The 21,530-nt window shown below is 43.1% G+C and overlaps 1 protein-coding gene and 1 long non-coding RNA gene across 2 annotated transcripts in view; one reads left to right on the top strand and one right to left on the bottom strand.

Annotated features, from left to right (window-relative positions):
• Positions 1 to 11,081, top strand: part of TPGS2 (tubulin polyglutamylase complex subunit 2) — a 61,434-nt gene extending 50,353 nt beyond the window's left edge. Inside the window, exons 5-7 of the mRNA XM_006054987.4 lie at positions 6,106 to 6,219; positions 7,718 to 7,878; positions 9,199 to 11,081. Coding sequence (XP_006055049.1) covers positions 6,106 to 6,219; positions 7,718 to 7,878; positions 9,199 to 9,429 — 506 coding nt within the window. The 3' untranslated portion in view covers positions 9,430 to 11,081. The remainder of the gene's footprint in view (positions 1 to 6,105; positions 6,220 to 7,717; positions 7,879 to 9,198) is intronic.
• On the bottom strand, positions 9,554 to 14,596 carry LOC123331225. The gene is made up of 2 exons (XR_006547763.2): positions 13,298 to 14,596; positions 9,554 to 11,808 (listed from the first exon to the last, which is right to left on the bottom strand). It is a non-coding gene; the product is annotated as an uncharacterized LOC123331225 (long non-coding RNA).
• Positions 14,597 to 21,530: the final 6,934 nt, after the last annotated feature.

The following is a 21,530-nucleotide window of genomic DNA, read 5'->3' as shown; positions in this document are numbered from 1 at the left end:
TCAAATAAGGGTAGAATCGTATGAATCCAGTCATGCAAGCATAACAAAAAGGAAGATAACCACTAAAGGAATAAAAGATTACTTTAGAATCTCTAACCTAATAAAGGTAGTGTTGAATCATATGAGTAAAAGTAAGAAAAGGGGAAAAGAAACATTATAAAACAGGCAACAAAACATTAAGAGGAATAAAATAATGATCATTATATTAAGTGTGCTGGAATTGAATTTCCCTTTTAAAAAGCAGAGACTATCAGATTGATATAAAAAGCAAAGCTCACCTATGTATTATTTTCAGGAGCATATGTAAACTGATGAAGAGACCTCCTGGTAAAGGCAGATAGGTAATTCAGAGCAGCCTTCTTGCTGAAGACAACTGAAAAGTCGGGCAACATAAAAAAAATCATCAAAGAGCTAATAAGATGATGAGGTAGCACTAGATTAACATCCAGAAGAAGACAGAAATCCAGGGAAGAGGCTCAATGTTTGGGGTTGCTCTTGCCTAGGATACACTATCCTTTTCAAAAGAAGCAATGAGGCTATGAAAGGCTGAGAATTGGACCCATATATGAGACTAGGAGAATAAAATGGAGTTGTAGAATCTACAAACTAGAGCACCCACAAAAGCTACCCTACCCTTTCGGTTAGCACGGTGGGGAGCTGTACCTTAGGAGACATAATGAACCAGAAATAACCACTTTTCACATGGACTGAAAAGTGTAAGTCACCCATGCATCCCAGAAAATGTTAAATCCCCAAATTGGACTAATTTGATTCCATATGAATATCCTAGGGGGCCTGGCATTCACTCACAGACAGACATTCACTCTAGAGAAATGTTCTGAAATTGAGTGTGTTAATGGTTGCACAGCTCTGTACATACACTAAAACCCATTGAATTGTACACTTTAAATGAGTAAATGGTATGGTAGATGAAGTATATCTCAATATAAAACTTATATAAAAGTAAACTTCTTCCCTGAAAGAAGAAAACATTATCCTAGACCCCATTGTTTTTATAAATAATTTTTCAAAAATAATCCTCCTGAATATGAACCAGGCACATGAATAAACACAACACCATGAACAAGAACTAGCACAAATAATGTAACAGGAGGAGATCCACTGGTACTCCCAAGGATGAAATTATTAGGCACAAACTATAAGACAATGTGCTAATGTGCAAATGAAGATAAAACAAAACTAAAAGTTCAACAAAGAACTAGTAACAGGTACACTGTAGATCTGACCTTATGATTCTGGTCATAAGGCATACTATCTTTCAAACAGATCAGAACTTGTGCAAATAATACTCTAAACTCTGAGGAAATTTTGAAGATAATTACCTAAAAGACTAGAGAGTAACCAGATATAAGCAGAAACTGGAGTGGCATCTACAAATGGCAGAAGGGAATCACACTGAATGATTTTCCTATTTTTGTAACTTTTTGCCTGAGGGTGAACCCCAGATAGCATCAGTCAGGGCTGCTAAAACTTGGTAGGAGCCTACAGTCTGAATTTTTTATTTTATCCAAGATGAAATAGCAGAGACCAATCTTCCCAACTGGAACAAAAACCAAAAACAAAGGTAAAAAAAAAGTAAAACAATGGATTTCAAGATAGCATCATGCCGGGAAGGTTGATGAGTTCTGAATGATGGGAAACAAATGAGGTGACCCCTAGCTTATTATCTGAAAGTGTCCAGTTGACAGCATAGAGAGGGAAACCCAAGCAGAACCTGTTGAACCTGTTAACTAAGAAGACAGAACGAAGAGTCCAGTTGGATGAAGACAGCTCACAGGACTGAGTAACAGGGAGGAACGAGCTGCTTAGAGAACTGCCAAGGATCCTCCTCAAATATTCAGCAGAGAACTGATGAGCACCCACATGTGAAGATACTGCCCGAGGCCCGGGACAAGACCACCCGGTGATGAGCGGGAACAGCGCCTGGTGCTCACATAGGACCAGGCCTAATGCCTGTTGCTACAGCCAGGCTGAAACGCCTCACAGCTTACACAGATAGAGCACTCAGAAGGGTCCCACCTCAGGAATGGGGAAAAATAGCCCTAGGTTAAATAACTGTCTTGGGTTCTGCCTGACAAATACTACAAACCAAAAGTATCTGTTTTCACATAATTTAACTATCACAGAACAATGCTCAACGATATTTGTAGAAATAAATATAAAGCACTCAACAATGCAAAAGTAACAATTTCTGGCATCCAATCAAAGATTAGCAGGCATGCAAAAAAGAAGGAAAAATATAACTGTAAAGAGGAGAAAAATTGATTAGTTGAAACCAATCCAGATTTGAGATACCGTTTAGAATTAGCAGATACAGACTTTAAAACAGTCATTACTATATTCAATATGTTCAAAAACTTGTACAGACATAGAAGTTAGGAAAAAAACAAATCCAAACTTATCTTTTAAAGATGAAACTAGTGTCTGAGATGAAAAATACACTGGATGGGACTAACAATAACTTAGACATTGCTAAAGAAAAGACTGGAGAACTTAAAGACATAACAGTAGACAATCCAAAATAACACAAAGAAATTAAAAAATTATTTTCATGAAATTTTCATCAGTGAACTGAAGGACAGCAAATGGTGTAATATATGTCTAACTGGAGTCCCTGAAAAGAGTCCCTGTAATTGGGCCAGCAAATAATATTTCAAGAAATGGTGGCTCAAAACTACACCAATTTCATGGAGACTTAAACCATATCTAAGAAGCTCAACAAGCTAGGAACAAGAAACATGAAGAAATAATATTAAGAAACATAATCAAATTGCTCAAAATCAGGGATGAAGAGAAAATCTTACAAGCTGTTAATGGGAAGAGACAGTTCCATATGAAGGAAAAAAGATAAGGATAATGGCATATTTCTCATTGGAAATAATTCAGTCAAGATAAAATAATGGGGAGTGGAAGGGATAAATGGGGAGATTGGGATTGACATGCACTACTAGACTGGTTCCAAATAGGAAAAGGAGTACGTCAAGGCTGTATATTATCACCCTGCTTATTTAACTTATATGCAGAGTACATCATGAGAAACGCTGGACTGGAAGAAACACAGCTGGAATCAAGATTGCCGAGAGAAATATCAATAACCTCAGATATGCAGATGACACCACCCTTATGTCAGAAAGTGAAGAGGAACTAAAAAGCCTCTTGATGAAAGTCAAAGTGGAGAGTGAAAAAGTTGGCTTAAAGCTCAACATTCAGAAAACAAAGATCATGGCATCCGGTCCCATCACTTCATGGGAAATAGATGGGGAAACAGTGGAAACAGTGGCTGACTTTATTTTTTGGGGCTCCAAAATCACTGCAGATGGTGACTGCAGCCATGAAATTAAAAGACGCTTACTCCTTGGAAGGAAAGTTATGTCCAACCTAGATAGCATATTGAAAAGCAGAGACATTACTTTGCCAACAAAAGTTCGTCTAGTCAAGGCTATGGTTTTTCCAGTGGTCATGTATGGATGTGAGAGTTGGACTGTGAAGAAGGCTGAGCGCCGAAGAATTGATGCCTTTGAACTGTGGTGTTGGAGAAGACTCTTGAGAGTCCCTTGGACTGCAAGGAGATCCAGCCAGTCCATTCTGAAGGAGATCAGCCCTGGGATTTCTTTGGAGGGAATGATGCTGAAGCTGAAACTCCAGTACTTTGGCCACCTCATGCAAAGAGTTGACTCATTGGAAAAGACTCTGATGCTGGGAGGTATTGGGGGCAGGAGGAAAAGGGGACAACAGAGGATGAGATGGCTGGATGGCATCACTGACTCAATGGACGTGAGTCTGAGTGAACTCCGGGAGTTGGTGATGGACAGGGAGGCCTGGCATGCTGCAATTCATGGAGTCACAAACAGTCGGACACGACTGAGCGACTGAAATGACTGACTGACTGACTATATATAAGACAGATGACTAATAAGGACCTGCTGTACAGCGTAGGAAACTAATCAGTATTCTGCAATGACATATATGGTGAAAGAATCTAAAAAAGAGGGTAATATATAACTGATTCACTTTGCTGTACACCTGAAACTAACATTATAAATCAACTATACACCAATTTTAAAAAGTTAAGAGAATACTCATACTAGACCAGAGGAAAAAATAAGATACATAAAAAAAAATGAAAGTGCTCTTTAAACAAATTCAGTTGATTAAAACAAGATAAAATACTCAGAGGAAAAGTGTCAACCTAGAATGCTAAACCCCTTTCAGACATTCTAAATTCTTTCAAAATCAAAGGCCTTTTCAAAAAGCAGTCTAGCAATGTCCATTCTACTGTGTGGGTGTCTGTCCACATAACAAAAGGACTTGATCAAAAGGACGTGTACGGAGATGATTGCTGTAGCATTTGCAGCAGAATAACGTTGGGTGAATGCCTATCAGTAGAGGGCTGGCAGGGCAAGTTAGGGGGCACCCACTTCCACAGTCAGGCAGGCAGCCATTAACACATTAGAATTACAAACCTTAGAGGGCTTTCCACATGGTACTGTTATATAGAAGGTAAGATTTAGGTAACCTGTATGGTATCCGATTTTTATATAATAAACAATCTTGAAAAAATTTAGATGTATACCTATATGTGTGTCTAGGACCATATGAGATGAGGAAAGCCATGTTTTAAAAAGAAACACTATAGGTTGGAGAAGGAAATGGCAACCCACTCCAGTATTCTTGTCTGGAAAATTCTATAGACAGAGGAGCCTGGCAGGCTACAGTCCATGGGGTTGCAAACAGTCTACTACGACTGAGTGACTGTACACACATTTACATAGGCATATGTATAAATCAAAAAGATTATTCTTATATACTGTTTTATCCAATCTCTCCTAGGTTTGTAAACCTTCTCCACCCAGTCACTAATACTAATCTTTATAGCATAATTGCTATAATGAAAGAAGTAGGAGAGTTTTCTGATGCTTGCATTTCTAAGAATTTATCTTTTTTTCTGTTACACCATGATATTTGGTTTCTAGGGTATTTCTAACAGAGCCAGACTTAGCATTAATTATAAAGTTATAATTATAATATGGGCTTCTCTGGTGGCTCAGTGGTAAAGAATCTGCCTGCCAATGCACAAGACAAGGATTTGATCTCTGGGTTGGGAGGATCCCCTGGAGGAGGAAATGGCAACCCACTCCAGTACTTTTGTCTGGAGAATCCCATGGACAGAGGACCTTGGTGGGCTATAGTCCATAGGGTCACTGAGAGTCAGACACAACTGAGCATGCACACACACAATTATATTATGCTTATGTGTGCTTGGTCACTCAGTCGTGTCCAACTCTTTCCGACCCTATGGACTGTAGCCCAGCAAGCTCCTTTGTTCATGGGATTCTCCAGGCAAGAGTACTGGAGTGGGTTGCCATTTCCTCCAAGGGATCTTCCCAACCCAGGGACTGAACCTGGGTCTCCAGCATTGCAGGCAGATTCTTTACCTTCTGAGCCACCCTAGGACTCATGCCCTTAACTAACACTGTTATTAATTAATAACAGTAACTAATATTTATTGAGTATGGGCTTTATATAAAATTTCTGACAGTTTTCACAAAAACTCTATTAGGTACACATTATCACTGCTTAAAAATAAGTAATCTAAGGAACTCAGACATTGCACAATTTGCCAAATGTTGTATAGTAGATAATCAACAGAAGGCACAGAAAATACTTTAATAGGGTCATAATCGCAAATATACACTTTAGACATAAGAAACAGGATTCTAATCAAAAGATCATAAAGTGCTATAAATGAGGGGAAAGCAGTTATCTGGGGAAAAAGAAATTGTTGTGATTGCTCTGACTTCACGTGTCCCAGGAAGTTCGCTTTGTTGTCCTCACGCCACCTTCCCCCGCATTTCGTGACACTGTCTGTCGGTAACAGCAGAGCCCTGACAGAAGACTCAGACCAAGAACAAGACCCAGGGCATTTAGAGCGGACAATACATTTGGTCCACATTCGAAAATGATAGTTAAGAATATGTTTGAGATAAGGCTTTTTTTGCCCTCTGTTTTTTCATCCTAGCAAAGCTGGATGAGTATGTTTGAGCTGAGTGTGTTTAAACATTACCATTAACTTCTGGTTTGCAGCCAGTGAGAACCATCCAGAGAAGCCTCACTTTGATTCTCGCAGCGTGATATTTGAGTTGGATCCTTGCAACGGGAATGGGAAGGTTTGCCTCGTCTACAAAAGAGGGAAACCAGGTAAGGATCATGGCAGGAGCAGTTCTGTAGTTTGGGAATGGCCTTGGCTGACCTTGCCCTCCAGCCATCACACAGAAGACACGCTCCTCCCTGACCTCCTGAGCTGCTGCAGGGTCTCGGGTAGATGCCAAGAGAAAGCCCCTTAGGTCCTCTCTGAGCCACCCCCTCTCCAGGCCCATTACTGGAGTCTTTTTAAGGTACTGTCATTTGTGAGTTACTGCAGAGTAATAAGATTAGGATAATAAGTGAATAATAAGTAAAAGAAATAGTTACTCTGTTTATAACTCCTCTAGCTGGTTCACAAGTTAGATAAGCATCCAGGAAAAGCATTGTCTTATACTTCTTTATGAAGGGTGTCTAACTAATAAAAACCTGAATTACTAGACCTCAGTCTAAGAGGAAAAGGCTCTGGCCTCCTGTGCAGTGGCCACCCCCTGACAGCAGCTCAGTCCCAGAGGTGGACAAGGCCCAGCCCTCTTTGGGTACCTCTGCCTGGAAGGGGTGAGAAGACACACCAGGATTTACCTCCGGGCGAAGGAGAGACCATCTCCTGCTGGAGGGGTCTTTGTGAAGCAGCCTTTGAGCTGCATCCCGAAATATGGGTCAGAATGAGATATGGGTGGTGAGGGTGGGGCAAAAGGGGGCATCACGCAAACAAATGGGTAAAAGACATGCCATGGGACAGTGCAACTGATTTTGGGGGAATGACAGGTAATTTTAGTTCATTGGCCACTTGATTCATCTTGTGGATGAGGGGAGATGATGCCAGAAGCCCTTCATGCCGAGTTTTGAAAGCCAGGTGAAGGAGTTTGGACATTCTGTGGAAGTATGGGGGGAGTTAAGGTTATTTAGCACAAATACGGCAGGATTCAAGTGAAAGTGTGACGACGAGTAGAACTAGAAGAGGAAGTTACTGGAGGATGGATGCCATTTAGGGAGATGTCACAGCCATTAGAGAGGAGATGAGATGAGGGGATGAGCTAGGAGAGACCTCCACAGTGGTAAGTAAGGATGGATGGTCAGAAGCAAGTGAGAGGCAGGAGCTTCAGCTCAACCAGCACAGCACTGCACAGGCAGGAGTCCCAGGAGAAGGGTGGTTTCCTTCTAATTCCTGCCAAACCTCCTGAGAAAGCCAGGGCTGCCCAGAGTGTCTCTCCTCAGGAAGGCTGAGCCCACAGCCTGTAGCTGCTGGGGGAGGGGAAGCATCGCGTCCATACAGGAAAGCAGTGCTGCTTAGGCAGCCTGAGTGCACGGATGGCCAGGGCCCAGCGATAGGTCAGTTGGCTGACTGATCAAGAGCTCGTAAAAGAATACCAAAGAAGCCTTGACAGTGGCCCCTGGAGAACGGAGCTGGGAGGTTGGAAGGGAAAACTGGGAACTTTTACATGCCTTCTACTGTTGAAATTTGTTTTAACCATGAGTAGATGTTGACTTTATAGATAAAAGGAAAGAAGTGTTAAGCCATCCCTTCCTTTATGTCTTCTTCCTGCTGTTTCAGGATTAGCACAGGACACTGAGATCTGGTTCCTGGACAGAGCATTATACTGGCATTTTCTCACAGACACCTTTACTGCCTATTACCGCCTGCTCATCACTCACCTGGGCCTGCCCCAGTGGCAGTATGCCTTCACCAGCTATGGCATTAGCCCCCAGGCCAAGGTAAGGGAGGACTGCCTGTCATCTCAAACTCCAGAAGGTATTAGAATCTTCTGAGGAAATGCCTAAATTGCAGAGTCCCAACTTCCTCATCTGATTCTGCAGATCTGGGTAGAGCCCAGGAACCTGCATTTTCAATAAGCAAAGTAGTTGCTTCCAATTCAGGTGGACAACAGCACTTTATACGAATCTAATTAAGTGGTGCCCAGCTTTGGCTAGTCCTCAGACTCATCTGGGGAGTTCTAATTTCTAATGAATTGGGCAGGGCTTAGGTTTGATGGCTGGTTTTGGATTCACAGTACACGCACACACAAGAACAGAGAACAGTCAGTCTCTTATTCTGTGGCTCCTCATCCATCCACTTCCCACCAGCAGCTGCTGTTGGTTTCTCTTGTGCCCTCACTGAGCTATGTTGTTGGATAGAAAGCACACACGCATACAGTTTGGGATTCTTCTTCTCTAAGTCACAAGTGTGATACACTCACTGTTCACAGTGTTCTATCCTTCTTTTCACTTAATTGCACACTGGGGCTCATTCCCTATCCATATATAGAGAGCTTGTCTCTTTCATTGATATGTGATATTTCAAAATATGGATGGATCATTTATACTATAGATCTAGGTACCATTTTAAACATACAGATGTCAGATAATGCTGATAGACTGCCTTCTTTGAGAACACCAGGTGTGTTGAGAAGAACTTTTGACTGGGTGGCAAAAAATGAGGGACTCAGTTCCCTGAATGTATCCATCAAGGGGACCTCACCTGCTCAAATGGCACATGATGGTGACACCATCCAGGCAACACAGTGGGTGCTTATTATCAATGAACATCAATAAGTGTCGGTGCCCTTTGCCTTCAGCTGCCCAGAAAGCCTGCAGGGAAGAGAGCAGGCAGCTCCCCTCAGCGGATCCGGCTCTGGTCTTGGTCTGCTCTTTCCCCATGGGAAGGATGCCACCCAGTCCACCCGAGGGGCAGAGGCTGGTGTGAGGGCAGAACAGTTAGGACACTATAATACCCTGTACCTTGGGGACCTAGCATCCCAGGCTCAGGCTCCCTACATTAGAAGGAAGCACAGTTAGTTACTCAGATTCTTCGTCCTCATCCTGCTCTATTTAAAGGTTATAAGACCCTGTAAAGCAATGTGTGTCTTCCTGTTTACCCAAAGGAAGTGCTGATAGATTTTAGAGGCAGTTTTTCATGTAAACTTGTGCTCTCTGCCTCGTCTCCCCAGCTCTCTACCCCTCTATCTCCACTAAAGAACATGAGCACATGCTTGTCTCCTTTGAAGTCTGACCATCTGTCCCAACTCTGCCTTACAGCAATGGTTCAACATGTATAAACCCATCACCTACAACACAAACCTCCTCACTGAAGAGACCGACTCCTTTGTGAACAAGCTGGATCCTAGCAAAGTGTTCAAGAGCAAGAACAAGATCATAATCCCCAAAAAGAAAGGGCCTGTACAGCCTGCAGGTGGCCAGAAAGGGCCCTCAGGTTCTGCTTCCACTTCTAAATCCTCCTCTGGGTCTGGAAACCCTGTCCGGAAATGAGCAACCCCCTCCGCCTCCCCGCTGCCCCACAGCGGTGATGTCCATGCACAGATGCCCTGGGCATGGCCCAACCTCAGAGTCTGTGTGTGGAACCACAGTCCTCCTTCCTTCTGCACTTGATCTCAGCCAAAAGGCTGAGAAGCGATTCCTCTCCCCATCTGAATGACAGAGTCCTAGGCCTTTTACTCCCGTCGGCCTGAGCCAGGAATTGGAAGGGCATACTCAGGTCTCCCCAGGAATCCTTCCTGCATGCCCATCACAGCAGGCTGTGCCATCTGCTGCTCCTGGGAGCTGTGAGGAATGTAAGGTTATATGTAAGTGACTAAGTAGATCTGTTAAGAGCTTTCTTCTCTTTCTACCCCAACCCCCAACCCCTCAGCAGTAATTATAGAGGTTCCCCAAAGAAACCACTGGTTTTGACCTAGGAGACATTAGAACTATGCTGTTCAATTGGTAGCCACTTTTAAAGCAGCTAAATTTAAGCCATATTAAAAATTCAGTTCCTCAGTTTTATTAGCCACATTGGGAATATTTGTGTGGCTGATGGATTCTGTATTAGACACTACAGAGATGATGAAACATTTCTATCATCGCAGAAAGTTCTGTTGGGTAGTAGCACTACATTAGAATATTTTTGCATTACCCTTACTCAGATCAGTTCATTTTTGTTAGAGAATATTGAACACTCTCACAATTTGATGGGTTATAATGTTCCATGTAAAATCTTGAAGGTACATTTTTATGTTTTTTATATCCTTCCCCACAAGCAAATCTAGCTTTGCTCATTTTTAATTTTCTATAAAGTTTTTCATCTTCATCAGAGTTCTATAAAGTTTGTTTCCAGTTTTTTGATGTGATATTTGCACATTTGCCAAAGTTATCTTTCTCACGTCATTTTTTTTAAAGAAGTGATTCTACTGTACCATGAAAACAAGACCTCCCAAGCATTGCTTTTCCAGGACTCTTCATGAAGAGTTTTGATGAAATCAGTCACTGTTGCCAGGAGCTTCCACCTGCTCTGCCTACTCACAACTGCTCAGCAGTTCACGGAGTGGCAGAAGAGGGTAGAGAGGAACCCAGGTGTCAAGGATAGTAGCTGAGGTTTAGTCTTCCGCAAGTATCTTTCTTCCAGAACTCATTAGAGGGAGAACCAGCAGTGCCAGAGGAGACAGCCCAGCATTTGGCTGCTTCCCCAAGTCAAGGCTAGAAGGGGATTGAGAAGTTGTGTTGTCTGCCACTATGGCGAGTATGCTTCCTCTAGTACTTTCGGAGCCCCTGAATTATTTCTGCATCAGTTCTGGCCCAATTCTGGATTTCACAAATGAAGCAGCAGAGGAGCCACCAAAGCCACGGTGCCCTTGACACCAGCGACAATCAGCTGGAGTCCCCAGAGGGCTTGTAGACAGAGCGGGTTCCACTGCGGAGAGGTTTGAGCCCGGCTTCAGGAGGAGCAGAGCAGTTAAGAGCAGGGCTGGCTACCTATATAGGGCCCAGTGCAGAATTAGGAGTGGGGCCTTTTCTCCAAAAACCCAGTAGACAGTACCATGAAAAGCATTAAAATGTTTTCCCTTTCTTCTCACAACTTGTTACAGATTTGTTTGTTTGATACTCAATGCTATTCCAGGAAAAATTAAAGTTTTAAATTATTATAATTTTATCCTTCATCTTTCTACTTTTGGGCTATTCTAGTTTTAAAGGCCACTATATGCTATGCTATGCTAAGTCACTTCAGTCGTGTCTGACTCTGTGTGACCCCATAGACGGCAGCCACCAGGCTCCCCCGTCCCTGGGATTCTCCAGGCAAGAACACTGGAGAGGGTTGCCATTTCCTTCTCCAATGCATGAAAGTGAAAAGTGAAAGTGAAGAGCATTTAATTCATAATCAGCAAAATCACACAATTATATACATAAAATTATATTTATATATATAAAATATAATCATATCTGTTGTATGTATATATCTCATTCTTACCAAAACAGTGGAAATAACACACAAAACTAACTCAACCATTATTTCACTTTTTGATACGTACACAGTCTCTCTCAACTTACCAGGGAGTAAGGAAGGACTGAAGGAGAAATTAGGAGCTGCCCTTGGTTTTCCTTTTCTTCCGTGTCCTCGTTTCAGTGTGCGTGGTTGGCTACTACAGGAACGGAACATGAGTAGGAAGGGAAAGGTATGGGTTCCATGGTCACACATGCTTCTTAGAACGCCATCACCACCTCTGTGTATTTGAATGAAATCTGGCTCAGAAAGCACGACCTCTGGGGCCTCGTGTCCTCCCTTTCTCAGCTGTAGACATGACAAGCTTGCCTTAAACTCTGCCTCTCCATGTATGTAGGCCCACTGGAATTCTGTTCTCATGGGAATCACAAAGGCTGTAAGTGAAAGAGGTGGTAAGAACAGGGGACTAACACATTGCACGTATCTCCTCTGCTCACACGTACACACCTTTGTCTCACCATACCTTACACAAGTTCAGAGACAAAACTAGGAATTTCAAGGCAGCGGCAGGAGAACATTAAACCAAAGTGAGACCTTCTGAGTGTGGGGCCTTGCATGACTGTACAGATCACACGCACATGAAGCTGGCCCTGGTGAAGGAAGAAGGGAGCACCCCTGGCGAGAGACTCCAGACAGTATGTTAAGAGGATTACCTGGGGGAAAAGCTCACCAGGATGATCATGTTTTGAAACTAAAGCAATTAAAATGGCAGTAGGCACTTGTATAAATTAATCACCCAGGAAAAAGAGTCTGTGCTGGAATCAGAGAATGAGAATATAAGCAGGATGCTTCACGACACGCTGATGTGGCTCAGATTGTGCATGAAGTGCCGCATCGTCGTGCTGCTCACGTCCTGAAGCAGGGAGGTACCCAGGCCAAGGACAGGCACGACAAGGGGCCGCTTGCAGAGGGTAATCCACAGAACACCCCAAATGTGGACGTGCATCAGTGTCACTGGAGCTGGGTGCAGGAAACGAGATGCCCAGGCCTCCTCCAGACCTCCAAAATCAAAATTGCAAGGAAAGATTCCAAGCAACAGGACCTTAAATCAGCCACAGTGATGAGAGTAATGTCACAGACTGTCACTTTCTACTTAACGGGTCCGGGCGGTCTTGCTTTCATTGCGTAGAGAACTCAAAATATTTTCAGTCCAGTGAAGTGTACACAATGCTTGGCACAGAAGAACCAAGGGACCTTTTAGTTTCTGTTTGAAATACATCCATTTTTAAAACTTTTTATCATGGAGAGTTTTAAACATTTACAAAGATAGAATAGTATAATGAATCCCCATCTATCCATCACCTGGTTTCAACAACGACCAACCTATGATCTATCATATTTTATCTATACCCATTCTTCTTTAATTTTTAAATAATTCCATTTTTAACTTAGCTGTTGGTTTTCAAGTTATACTTCTTTGCATTCTGTTTTAGCAGTTGCTCTAGGGATTACAGTATTAACTTTTCTGTTCAGTAGACATGTATGTACAGTGTCCCCAGTAGCCACATTTGTGTAGTTAACTCTGCCTCCTTGACTGGAGTTGACAACACTGGGTAAGGACCAGTTGAAACTGGGATGCTATGATGAATTTCCTTTGGCTTAAGCCAACCCAGACTGGATTCTGTCTTTGCCACCAAGCATTCTCTGGTTAACGCATCAGCCTACATTATGGAGTTATTGTGAAGATTAAGTACGCAGGTGAGAACTCAAAGGCTGGTCCCTTCCTCCCTTGTAACGAGACTGTAATCTTTCTAGCCGTTAGCTTTGTACACGAGCCAGGCTCTGCCTATTGCCCCACTCACTTTCCTTCGACAACACCAGTGTGGTTCCCCCTTCTGTGACTTTACACCTGTGGTTTCTTACCTGCGGTGCTGGCCAGCTGTCACGTCTTCCTCCCCAGGTCTAGCTCCAGTCCACCTCCACCTCAGGGCATTGGAGAAGCTGAGTCCGCAAGGAGAGCCCACTCCGGGGGAGCGCTTCACTCCATTAACGTGATCGTCCTGCCTTGTCTCCTCTGTGTCCTCAGTGGTTGTTGAGACAGGGTTACCACTGCAAGCCATGCTGCTTAGTGTGGAGCCACAGGACACAGTAGCAGATTGCACTTAAAATCAATTAGTTCACCATTTTGTGCTGAATTAGGAGCTGCCACATACTTACATCCAGGATAGACCAACAGAAACAGACCACCCAATAATGAGGAAAAAAAAAAAAAGCTGTGGAAATGCTTAAATATTCATTTAAACTCTCAAAATGCAACCACTGCTGTATTTTAGAGGCAGGACATCCTCATCCAGCTCAGAGACCACCTCTTTCAGAAGACTCTGTCATAGTGAAATCTGCTGCTTATATGCCCGTGTCCTGGCATCTGAACCACATCTCCCAGCCTGCCTCTTGCACACAATGGCTGTGACTCGGAAATCTTGTTCATCAGCGTCCCTTGTGGTTTCAGAAGTGGGATCTTTGTGGTTACACATCCTTACATTTCCTACAGCACCCAATACCTGAGCCTTGACCAGTACGCACTCTGGTAAATGCAGCACTTACCAACAGCCAGCCAATTCATCTCACATAGATAATATCTATCGAGAGCAGGCCTGAATGCAATAGTGAGGACCATGGTGAACAACGCAAGAACTGAAATGGTCCTTTGTAAAGCTTTATCAAAGGCCAGATTTGGCTCCTGGAGATGTGTGCTCAGCCATGGCATATATCCCCGGGTCGCACACACAGGCCTGATGTGGACTCTGCCGAGGAGACGGTGTGTCATCTGAGTGGGATGTGTTGGGAGAGAAGATGTGTTGATGGATGGAAGTGAACATCAATCACAGAATTCTCCACCAAGGACAGGGACCCACAAGGCTCAGAATACAATATAGGCAGGCGATGGACATAGCTTCTTAAACACTGTTCTTAAGGTCTTGATGAACAGCACCCCAAAGCAATTTTATACACAATTTCACATGAAAACCTTTATGTAGAATGGATAAACAGCAACAAGCACATAACAAGATGTGTTCCCTCAGACCTGTGATGTCAAGTACAGTCGTGACTAGGCACTGCTGCTGCTGCTGCTAAGTCGCTTCAGTCATGTCCGACTCTGTGCGACCCCAGAGACGGCAGTCCACCAGGCTCCCCCATCCCTGGAATTCTCCAGGCAAGAACACTGGAGTGGGTTGCCATTTCCTTCTCCAATGCATGAAAGTGAAAAGTGAAAGTGAAGTTGCTCAGTCATGTCTGACTCCTAGCGACCCCATGGACTGCAGCCTACCAGGCTCCTCCGTCCATGGGATTTTCCAGGCAGGAGTACTGGAGTAGTGTGACTAGCCACAGATAGCCATTAAACTTAAAATTCAAAATTCTGCTCTTGTCACATTTCAAGTGTTCCATAATCATGTATGTCTAGTGGCTACCATTTGAATAGGTGAGATATAGAATATTTCCATGATCATCAGAAAGTTCTATTGGGCAACCCTGTCTTGGACTATGCATGGCTTTTTTTCACAATTCTCAGAATAACTGCTGCAAAGCCCTTTTGTAACATGCTATATTCAACAAAGAATTTCCCTGGTGGCTCAGTGGTAAAGATTCTGCTTGCGGTGCAGGGGATGCAGGTTCGACCCCGGGGTTGGGAAGATCAAATGACAACCCATTCCAGTATTCTTGCCTGGAGAATCCCACAGACAGAAGAGCCTGATGGACTATATAGTCCTTGGGATCGCAAGAGCTGGACACAACTTGGCAGTTAAACCACCACCACCACCATATTCAACAAAGAACAGGGACATTTACTCAACTTCAGATACTTTTCTAAGATACAGCATCCTTTAACACTTTAAAGATTCTTTTTACAACCCCTGGCTCACAGGGCAAGCCCGGGATGGGTCAGCATGTCACTGCATACCTTGGAAAAGGCCCTGCTGTCCTGGCTGCAGAGTGGCCTGTGTGGGTTCTGGGCTGTCCCCCACATTGTAGACAAAGGCCCCAAAGCAGCTCAGCCTCTAGGGCTCTACAGTGTCTCCAGCGTGGAAAGCTGAGGGAGGTGAAGGAGCAGGTTCCCTGCATCTTTTTTTTTTTTTTAATAGTAAAAGATGTTCAACCTGCATCTTAAAGCACTTCGTCTCTTGGGCCCTCCCGGGGAGCAGGTGGGCCCGACTGAGAACACGTTCCTGAGCTCACAAGTAAACCACTCGAGAAGTGACACTTCTCAGATCACCTGCTTTTCCTCTGGGGATCAGTCGCCTCCTTTTCTCACAACAGAAAAAGTATCTTGGAGATCCACAAGAGCAGGAACCCAAACAACCCTCAGGACAGTTCCAGGCCAACGGAGGGAGAGACCTCATCCCTCAAGGCAAAGTAGCAAAGTGAGGACAAGATTGAGCCTCTGGAGAAACAGCTTACCTTTGCCAAGGCTCCAGTTCTCAACTCGATACTTGTGTTATTTTTAAGTGAGGCCACCCCTTGGGCAAGATGGAGCTCTAGACTGCACTTGAGGGTCTGTGTTTCAATGTCTGGGGGCTTCTGAGGCACACCTGCTTCCACAGGTGGCTCGGGACCGTGTCCACCCAGGTTCGAGACAGAGGGCTGGGATTTTATTGATAGAATATATGCTTACTGAATCACTTAATGAGAAGCGCTATTTTCCTTTAAACATTTGATTCTAAAACAGACTGCTGAGGCCCTAATTACTGTCTTCCAAAGTATGTTTTTGGCCACTGAAAAAACGGGAAATCACCTTCAACATTTTTCTATAAACACAAGCTTGTAAAGTTTACTTTCATCCAAAGGTGGTGTTCTATTTTCTGATGTTAATTTAGGAAGTTGTTTAAATTTTCATAACCTTTACAAGTTTCAGGACAAGTTTTTCTTCCACAGGGAAATAGACAAGCTTTTTTTCATACCACCTGCTGATGGGCTGCTGGATTAGAACCCATTTTCCTCTATCGACACTGCACTTCTGAGAGTGGTTTATACTAGGGAAAAGTGTGTTGTGTTAGTCACTCACTCATGTCCAACTCTTTGCAATCCCAGGGACTAGGAGCCCACCAGGATCTTCTGTCCATGAAAGTGGGTTGCCATTCCCTTCTCCAGGAGATCTTCCCAACCCAGGGATCAAACCTGGGTCTCCTGCATTGCAGGTGGATTCTTTACCATCTGAGCCATAAGGGAAGCCCAAAGATGTGTCTTGTCAGAAGTGGGATTGCCACTTCCTATCTCATAGCTAATCTTTTGAGCCAGGAAGCTCTCTGATGTTGACTGAATTGCTCTAATTCTGTAGCCAGGTCTACCACTCAGATGTGTGCTGAGCTCCAGTCAAAACGACCTCAACCAGCATACCATCAAGAACATCTTATTTCTCAGGGGCTGGATACAGCAGCTCCAAAATCTCCCCCAGGCAGCCATCTCTTTCTGTACAGCTACCTTTCAGATTCTTACTTGAAACTTGGGGTTTGCTGCTGCTGCTGCTAAGTTGCTTCAGTTGTGTCCAACTCTGTGCGACCCCATAGATGGCAGCCCACCAGGCTCCCCTGTCCCTGGGATTCTGCAGGCAAGAACACTGGAGTGGGTTGCCATTTCCTTCTCCAATGCATGAAAGTGAAAAGTGAAAGTGAAGTCGCTCAGTCGTGCCCGACTCTTAGCGACCCCATGGACTGCAGTCTACCAGGCTCCTCCATCCATGGGATTTTCCAGGCAAGAGTACTGGAGTGGGGTGCCAAGATTCTTAAAACTTGGTATTTACAAAAATACAGTTATTCCACTGTGTACTTGATTTAGACATTTTTGGGGAAGGATAACTGTTTCTGTTTCTTAGCCCACTGACCTGCCCAGAAGTACCTGACTGTCACCCAGCGGAACCCCCTCCCACAAGGCAGAGCAGTGTTGAAAGCTCTGCTAGGCAGAAGCTGTCAAGGGGTAAGGAGTCTCTGAAGGGAAATGAGCTTTCTGGATTTTTTTCTGATAGAGCAAAAGCCCGGGCCTCTGCTTAGCTGGGCCAAGTGAATAGTCCAGGTGCTGCAGGGACCCGTCACAGTCCAAGGAGCCTGCTGCTCACACAGGGACAGAAGGTGTCCGCTTACCTCCTGGGGGATTCATGCCATATCTGTAACGTGCTGTGCTCATCCTCGGTGGAGTATCTTTTCTTCCAGTTTTACTGAGATATAATTGACATATAGCCCTGTATATGTTTAAGGTATACAGTCCAATGATTTGACTTACATACATCATGAAATGATTACCCAGTAAGTTTAATCAACACCCATTTCATGTAGATGCAAAATTAAAGAAACAGAAAAGAGTATTTCTGTGACAAGAACATCTAGGATTTACTCTCTAAACAACCTTATATATAACATACAGCAGTGTTAATCATGTTTATCATGTATATTACGCCCCTAGTACTTACTTATCTTATAATTGAAACTTTGTACCTTTTGAATGCCTTCATCCAATTCCTCCTCCCCCCACCCGCTGCCTGTGGTAACCACAAATCTGACCTCTTTCTCCTAGAGTTTGTTTTTAAGTATAATTGAACTTTGCGTTAGTTCCTAGTATACAATATAGCCATTCAATGTTTCTATACATTTCAAAATATCACCATAAGTCTAGTTACCATCTGTCACTGTAAAAAAAATATTATGTAATTATTGACTATATTTCATAGCTGTGACTCATTTATTTTATAACTGGAAGTTCGTACCTCTTAATTTCCCTCTCTTATTTCTCTCCTTCCCCCAGCCCTCCCCTCAGGCAACCACCTGTTTCCTCTGTATCTGTGAATCTGTTTTATTATGTTTATTTTCATTTTTAGATTCCATATATAAGTAAAATCATACAGTTTTTGTCATTCTGTAATTTTACTTAACATAATACTCCCTAGTTCCATCCCTGTTGTCACAATGGCAAGATTTCATCTTTTTATGACTCACACACCACTCAGTGTGTATGCACATAGACATCACACCTTTTTTACTCATTCATCTATTGATGGGCACTTAGGTTGCTTCTAATTTGCGCTATTATAAATAATGCTGCAATAAACACAGGGGTGCACATATCTTTTCTGATTAGTGTCTTTGCTTTCTTCAGATGAGTGCCCAGGAGTGGAATCGCTAGATCGTATCACAGCTCTAGTTTTAATTGTTTTGCAGGACCCATATCCTGTCTTCCGCAGCGGCTATACCAATGTGCATCCCCACCAAGGTTTCCCTTTTCTCCACATTTTACCCAACACTTGTTATTCATTGTCTTATATTTTATAATAACCATTCTAACAGGTATTTCATTGTAGCTTTGATTCGCAGTTCTCTGATGATTAATGATGTTGAGCATCTTTTCCGATGCCTGTTGGCCATCTGTATGTTTTCTTTGGAAAAATCTCTATTCATAATCAGTTTTTTTTCCTTACATTGAGTTGTAGATGTTCTTTGGATATTTTGGATACTAACCCCTCATCAGATATATTGTTTGCAAATGTCTTCTCCCATGCTGTAAGTGGTCTTTTCATTTTGTGTATAGTTTCTCTCAATGTGCAAAAGCTTTTTAATTTCATGTAGTCCCATTTGTTTATTTTTTGTTTCCTTTGCCTGAGCAAAATATATACAGCTCTTTGAGCTATATGTCAACCAGCATACCGCCTATGTTTTCTTCTAGAAGCTTTGTGGTTTCAGGCCTTATGTCTAAGTCTTTAATCCACTCTGAGTTTACTTCTGTGTGTGGTGTGACAGTAGAGCAGGCTGGCTCTCTTGCATGCAGCTGTCCACTTTCCCAACACTGTTTAAGAGGCTGTATCTTCCCCGTTGTATATTCTTGCCTCCTTTGTCACAGACTGACAATATAAGTGTGGGTGCATTTGTGGGCTGTCCATTCTGTTCCATTGACCTGTGTGTCTGTTTTGTACTGGTTCCATACTGTTGATGACTGTAGCTTTGCAGTATAGTTTGAAATCAGGGACCGTGACGCCTCTAACTTTGTTCTTTCTGATGATCATTTTGGCTATTCAGTATCATTTGTGTTTCCATAAAATTTTAGAATTATTTGTTCTACGACTGTGAAACACACTATTGGTATTTTGATAGAGATGGCATTGAATCTGTAGATTGCCTGAGTGTAATAGCTTAGTTATTTTAATAGTATTCTTCCCATCCATAAGCATGGTATATCATTGTGCACCCTCTCCTCCACCCTAAACTTTCTCAGTAAGTTTATTTTTAAATAAAAAAAAAAAAAAAAAACCCTCAAGACTCCAAAGAAACTAAAACACAGGTATCTTTAAAAGAAAAGTATTTGCCTTTCTTTATCAGCAGTTTTGTCATTTCAACCCAGATTAAGAAATAGGCACAAGAATACATGTAGTGATGACCAGCACAATTAGCAACATCTCACAGTGCAAAGTACTATTCACTTTAATGCTTCTCAAAAGTCTTTAAGAAACATTTAATGTCTTGAATTAAAAACACCAATAGAGGCAGACAGAATGAATGGCGACAAGGAGAGAGGAAATGAACAACAGAAGAAAATCACTCAGATTCACTAAAAACTACTAAACCAATTCCCAGTAAAAAGAGGCCTTCTTTACCTAGCTGTAACCAAGAAATTAGCTGACTTAGTTTGCTCCCTCTGAGAATATTTTAATCCCTAAAATAAAATTAACATTAGATTTATTCAGTCACTTCTTTCCAAATGTGACCTTTTATTCTACAGCAGTAACTCTCAGCAGAACACCAGGGACCCCTAGAAGGGCATCAAAATACTTGTTCATTAAATGCGTGGAAAAAAATTCATCTTCCTTTTCTTTGCCGATCATGATCCCCAGTGATACAGAAATTCCATGTTCATATTCCAGGCTGAGGCTTTGACAAACCACTAAACCACATGTGGAATATAATACATGTTATTTAGAACCATAAGGAAATAAACATTAATACCCTATGCACCTTTTTCAATAAAGTGATTAAATAAACTCAGCTGTCTGGAATACACAGACCTAACTCTTGCAGGTTCTAGGCTCTCTGGGGTACTCACGTATTATTTGACAAATGCCTATTTGAAAGAGCTCCCTGTCTCCCAGAGAGTGAAGATGCAGAAGGTTCCGGGGGGTGGGGGGGGGTGGGGGGGGTGTCAAAATCACAAAGGCCAATGGGGTGAATATATTATCTTAGCTCTTCAGACCACATGACTGCATCCTGTCTCTACAGGATACCTGCCCAGATTCAGGAACACAGGGTCACAGAGGTTCTGGAAGTGAGACACTGGTAGAATTGGTGACCTGACCATCTTTTGACACCACCCCCTTGAATACTGGGCTTCCCTGCTGGCTCAGACGGTAAAGAATCCGCCTGCAGTGTGGGAGACCTGGGTTTGATCCCTGGGTTGGGAAGATCCCCTGAAAAAGGAAATGGCAATCCACTCCACTATTCTTGCCTAGAGAATCCCACGGACAGAGGAGCCTGGTGGGCTACAGTTCACGGGGTCGCAAAGAGTTGGACATGACTGAGCAACGGCAATTGTTAACTGTCCCCTGTTTCCAGAGATGGAGGTTCTTCAGAGGGAGCCATGCACCCTGTGAGGGGCCGAAGGTCTCTGTGGAGGGCTTCAGGCCCCTCAGAGTGGCTCTGCGGTTGCAGCCCCTCGCAGCATCCTCCCCTCTAGACGCCTGATGGCTGTGCTTGAGCACCAAGGACAGTACTTCTCATTCCGAAGTTCTCCACAGACGAAGCTTCAACTTCTCATTTTTCTTTTCGTGACTTAGTAAATTCTTTGAGAATTTTACATTAGAGGCCAGTGAGGGAGTTGCAGAATTTAGATTTTTTAAACACTATTCTAGTTATTGCTTCAGCATCACAAAGGAGCAAAAACAAAGCATGCAGGTAAGGTGATCCATGGGAGGTTATTGCTAACTTGTACTGCCAGGAAGACTGTGCCTAATTAACCTGGAGTTACAAAGAGCACACGTCAGCATTTCTCACTCAGTTAACAAATAAAAGGAAATCCAAAGGGCTTGGAGGCCATACGGAATCAGGGTCCTTCTCATGAACCTGAGAAGAGGTTTTGTGGATCCAGAAGGAGCCGAGCCTATGGAGCTATTTAAGGTTCTACGCAG

Source organism: Bubalus bubalis, chromosome 22 (genome assembly GCF_019923935.1).
Source record: "Bubalus bubalis isolate 160015118507 breed Murrah chromosome 22, NDDB_SH_1, whole genome shotgun sequence".
Taxonomy (NCBI): domain Eukaryota; kingdom Metazoa; phylum Chordata; class Mammalia; order Artiodactyla; family Bovidae; genus Bubalus; species Bubalus bubalis.
This window is presented reverse-complemented; position numbering and strand designations above follow the sequence as displayed.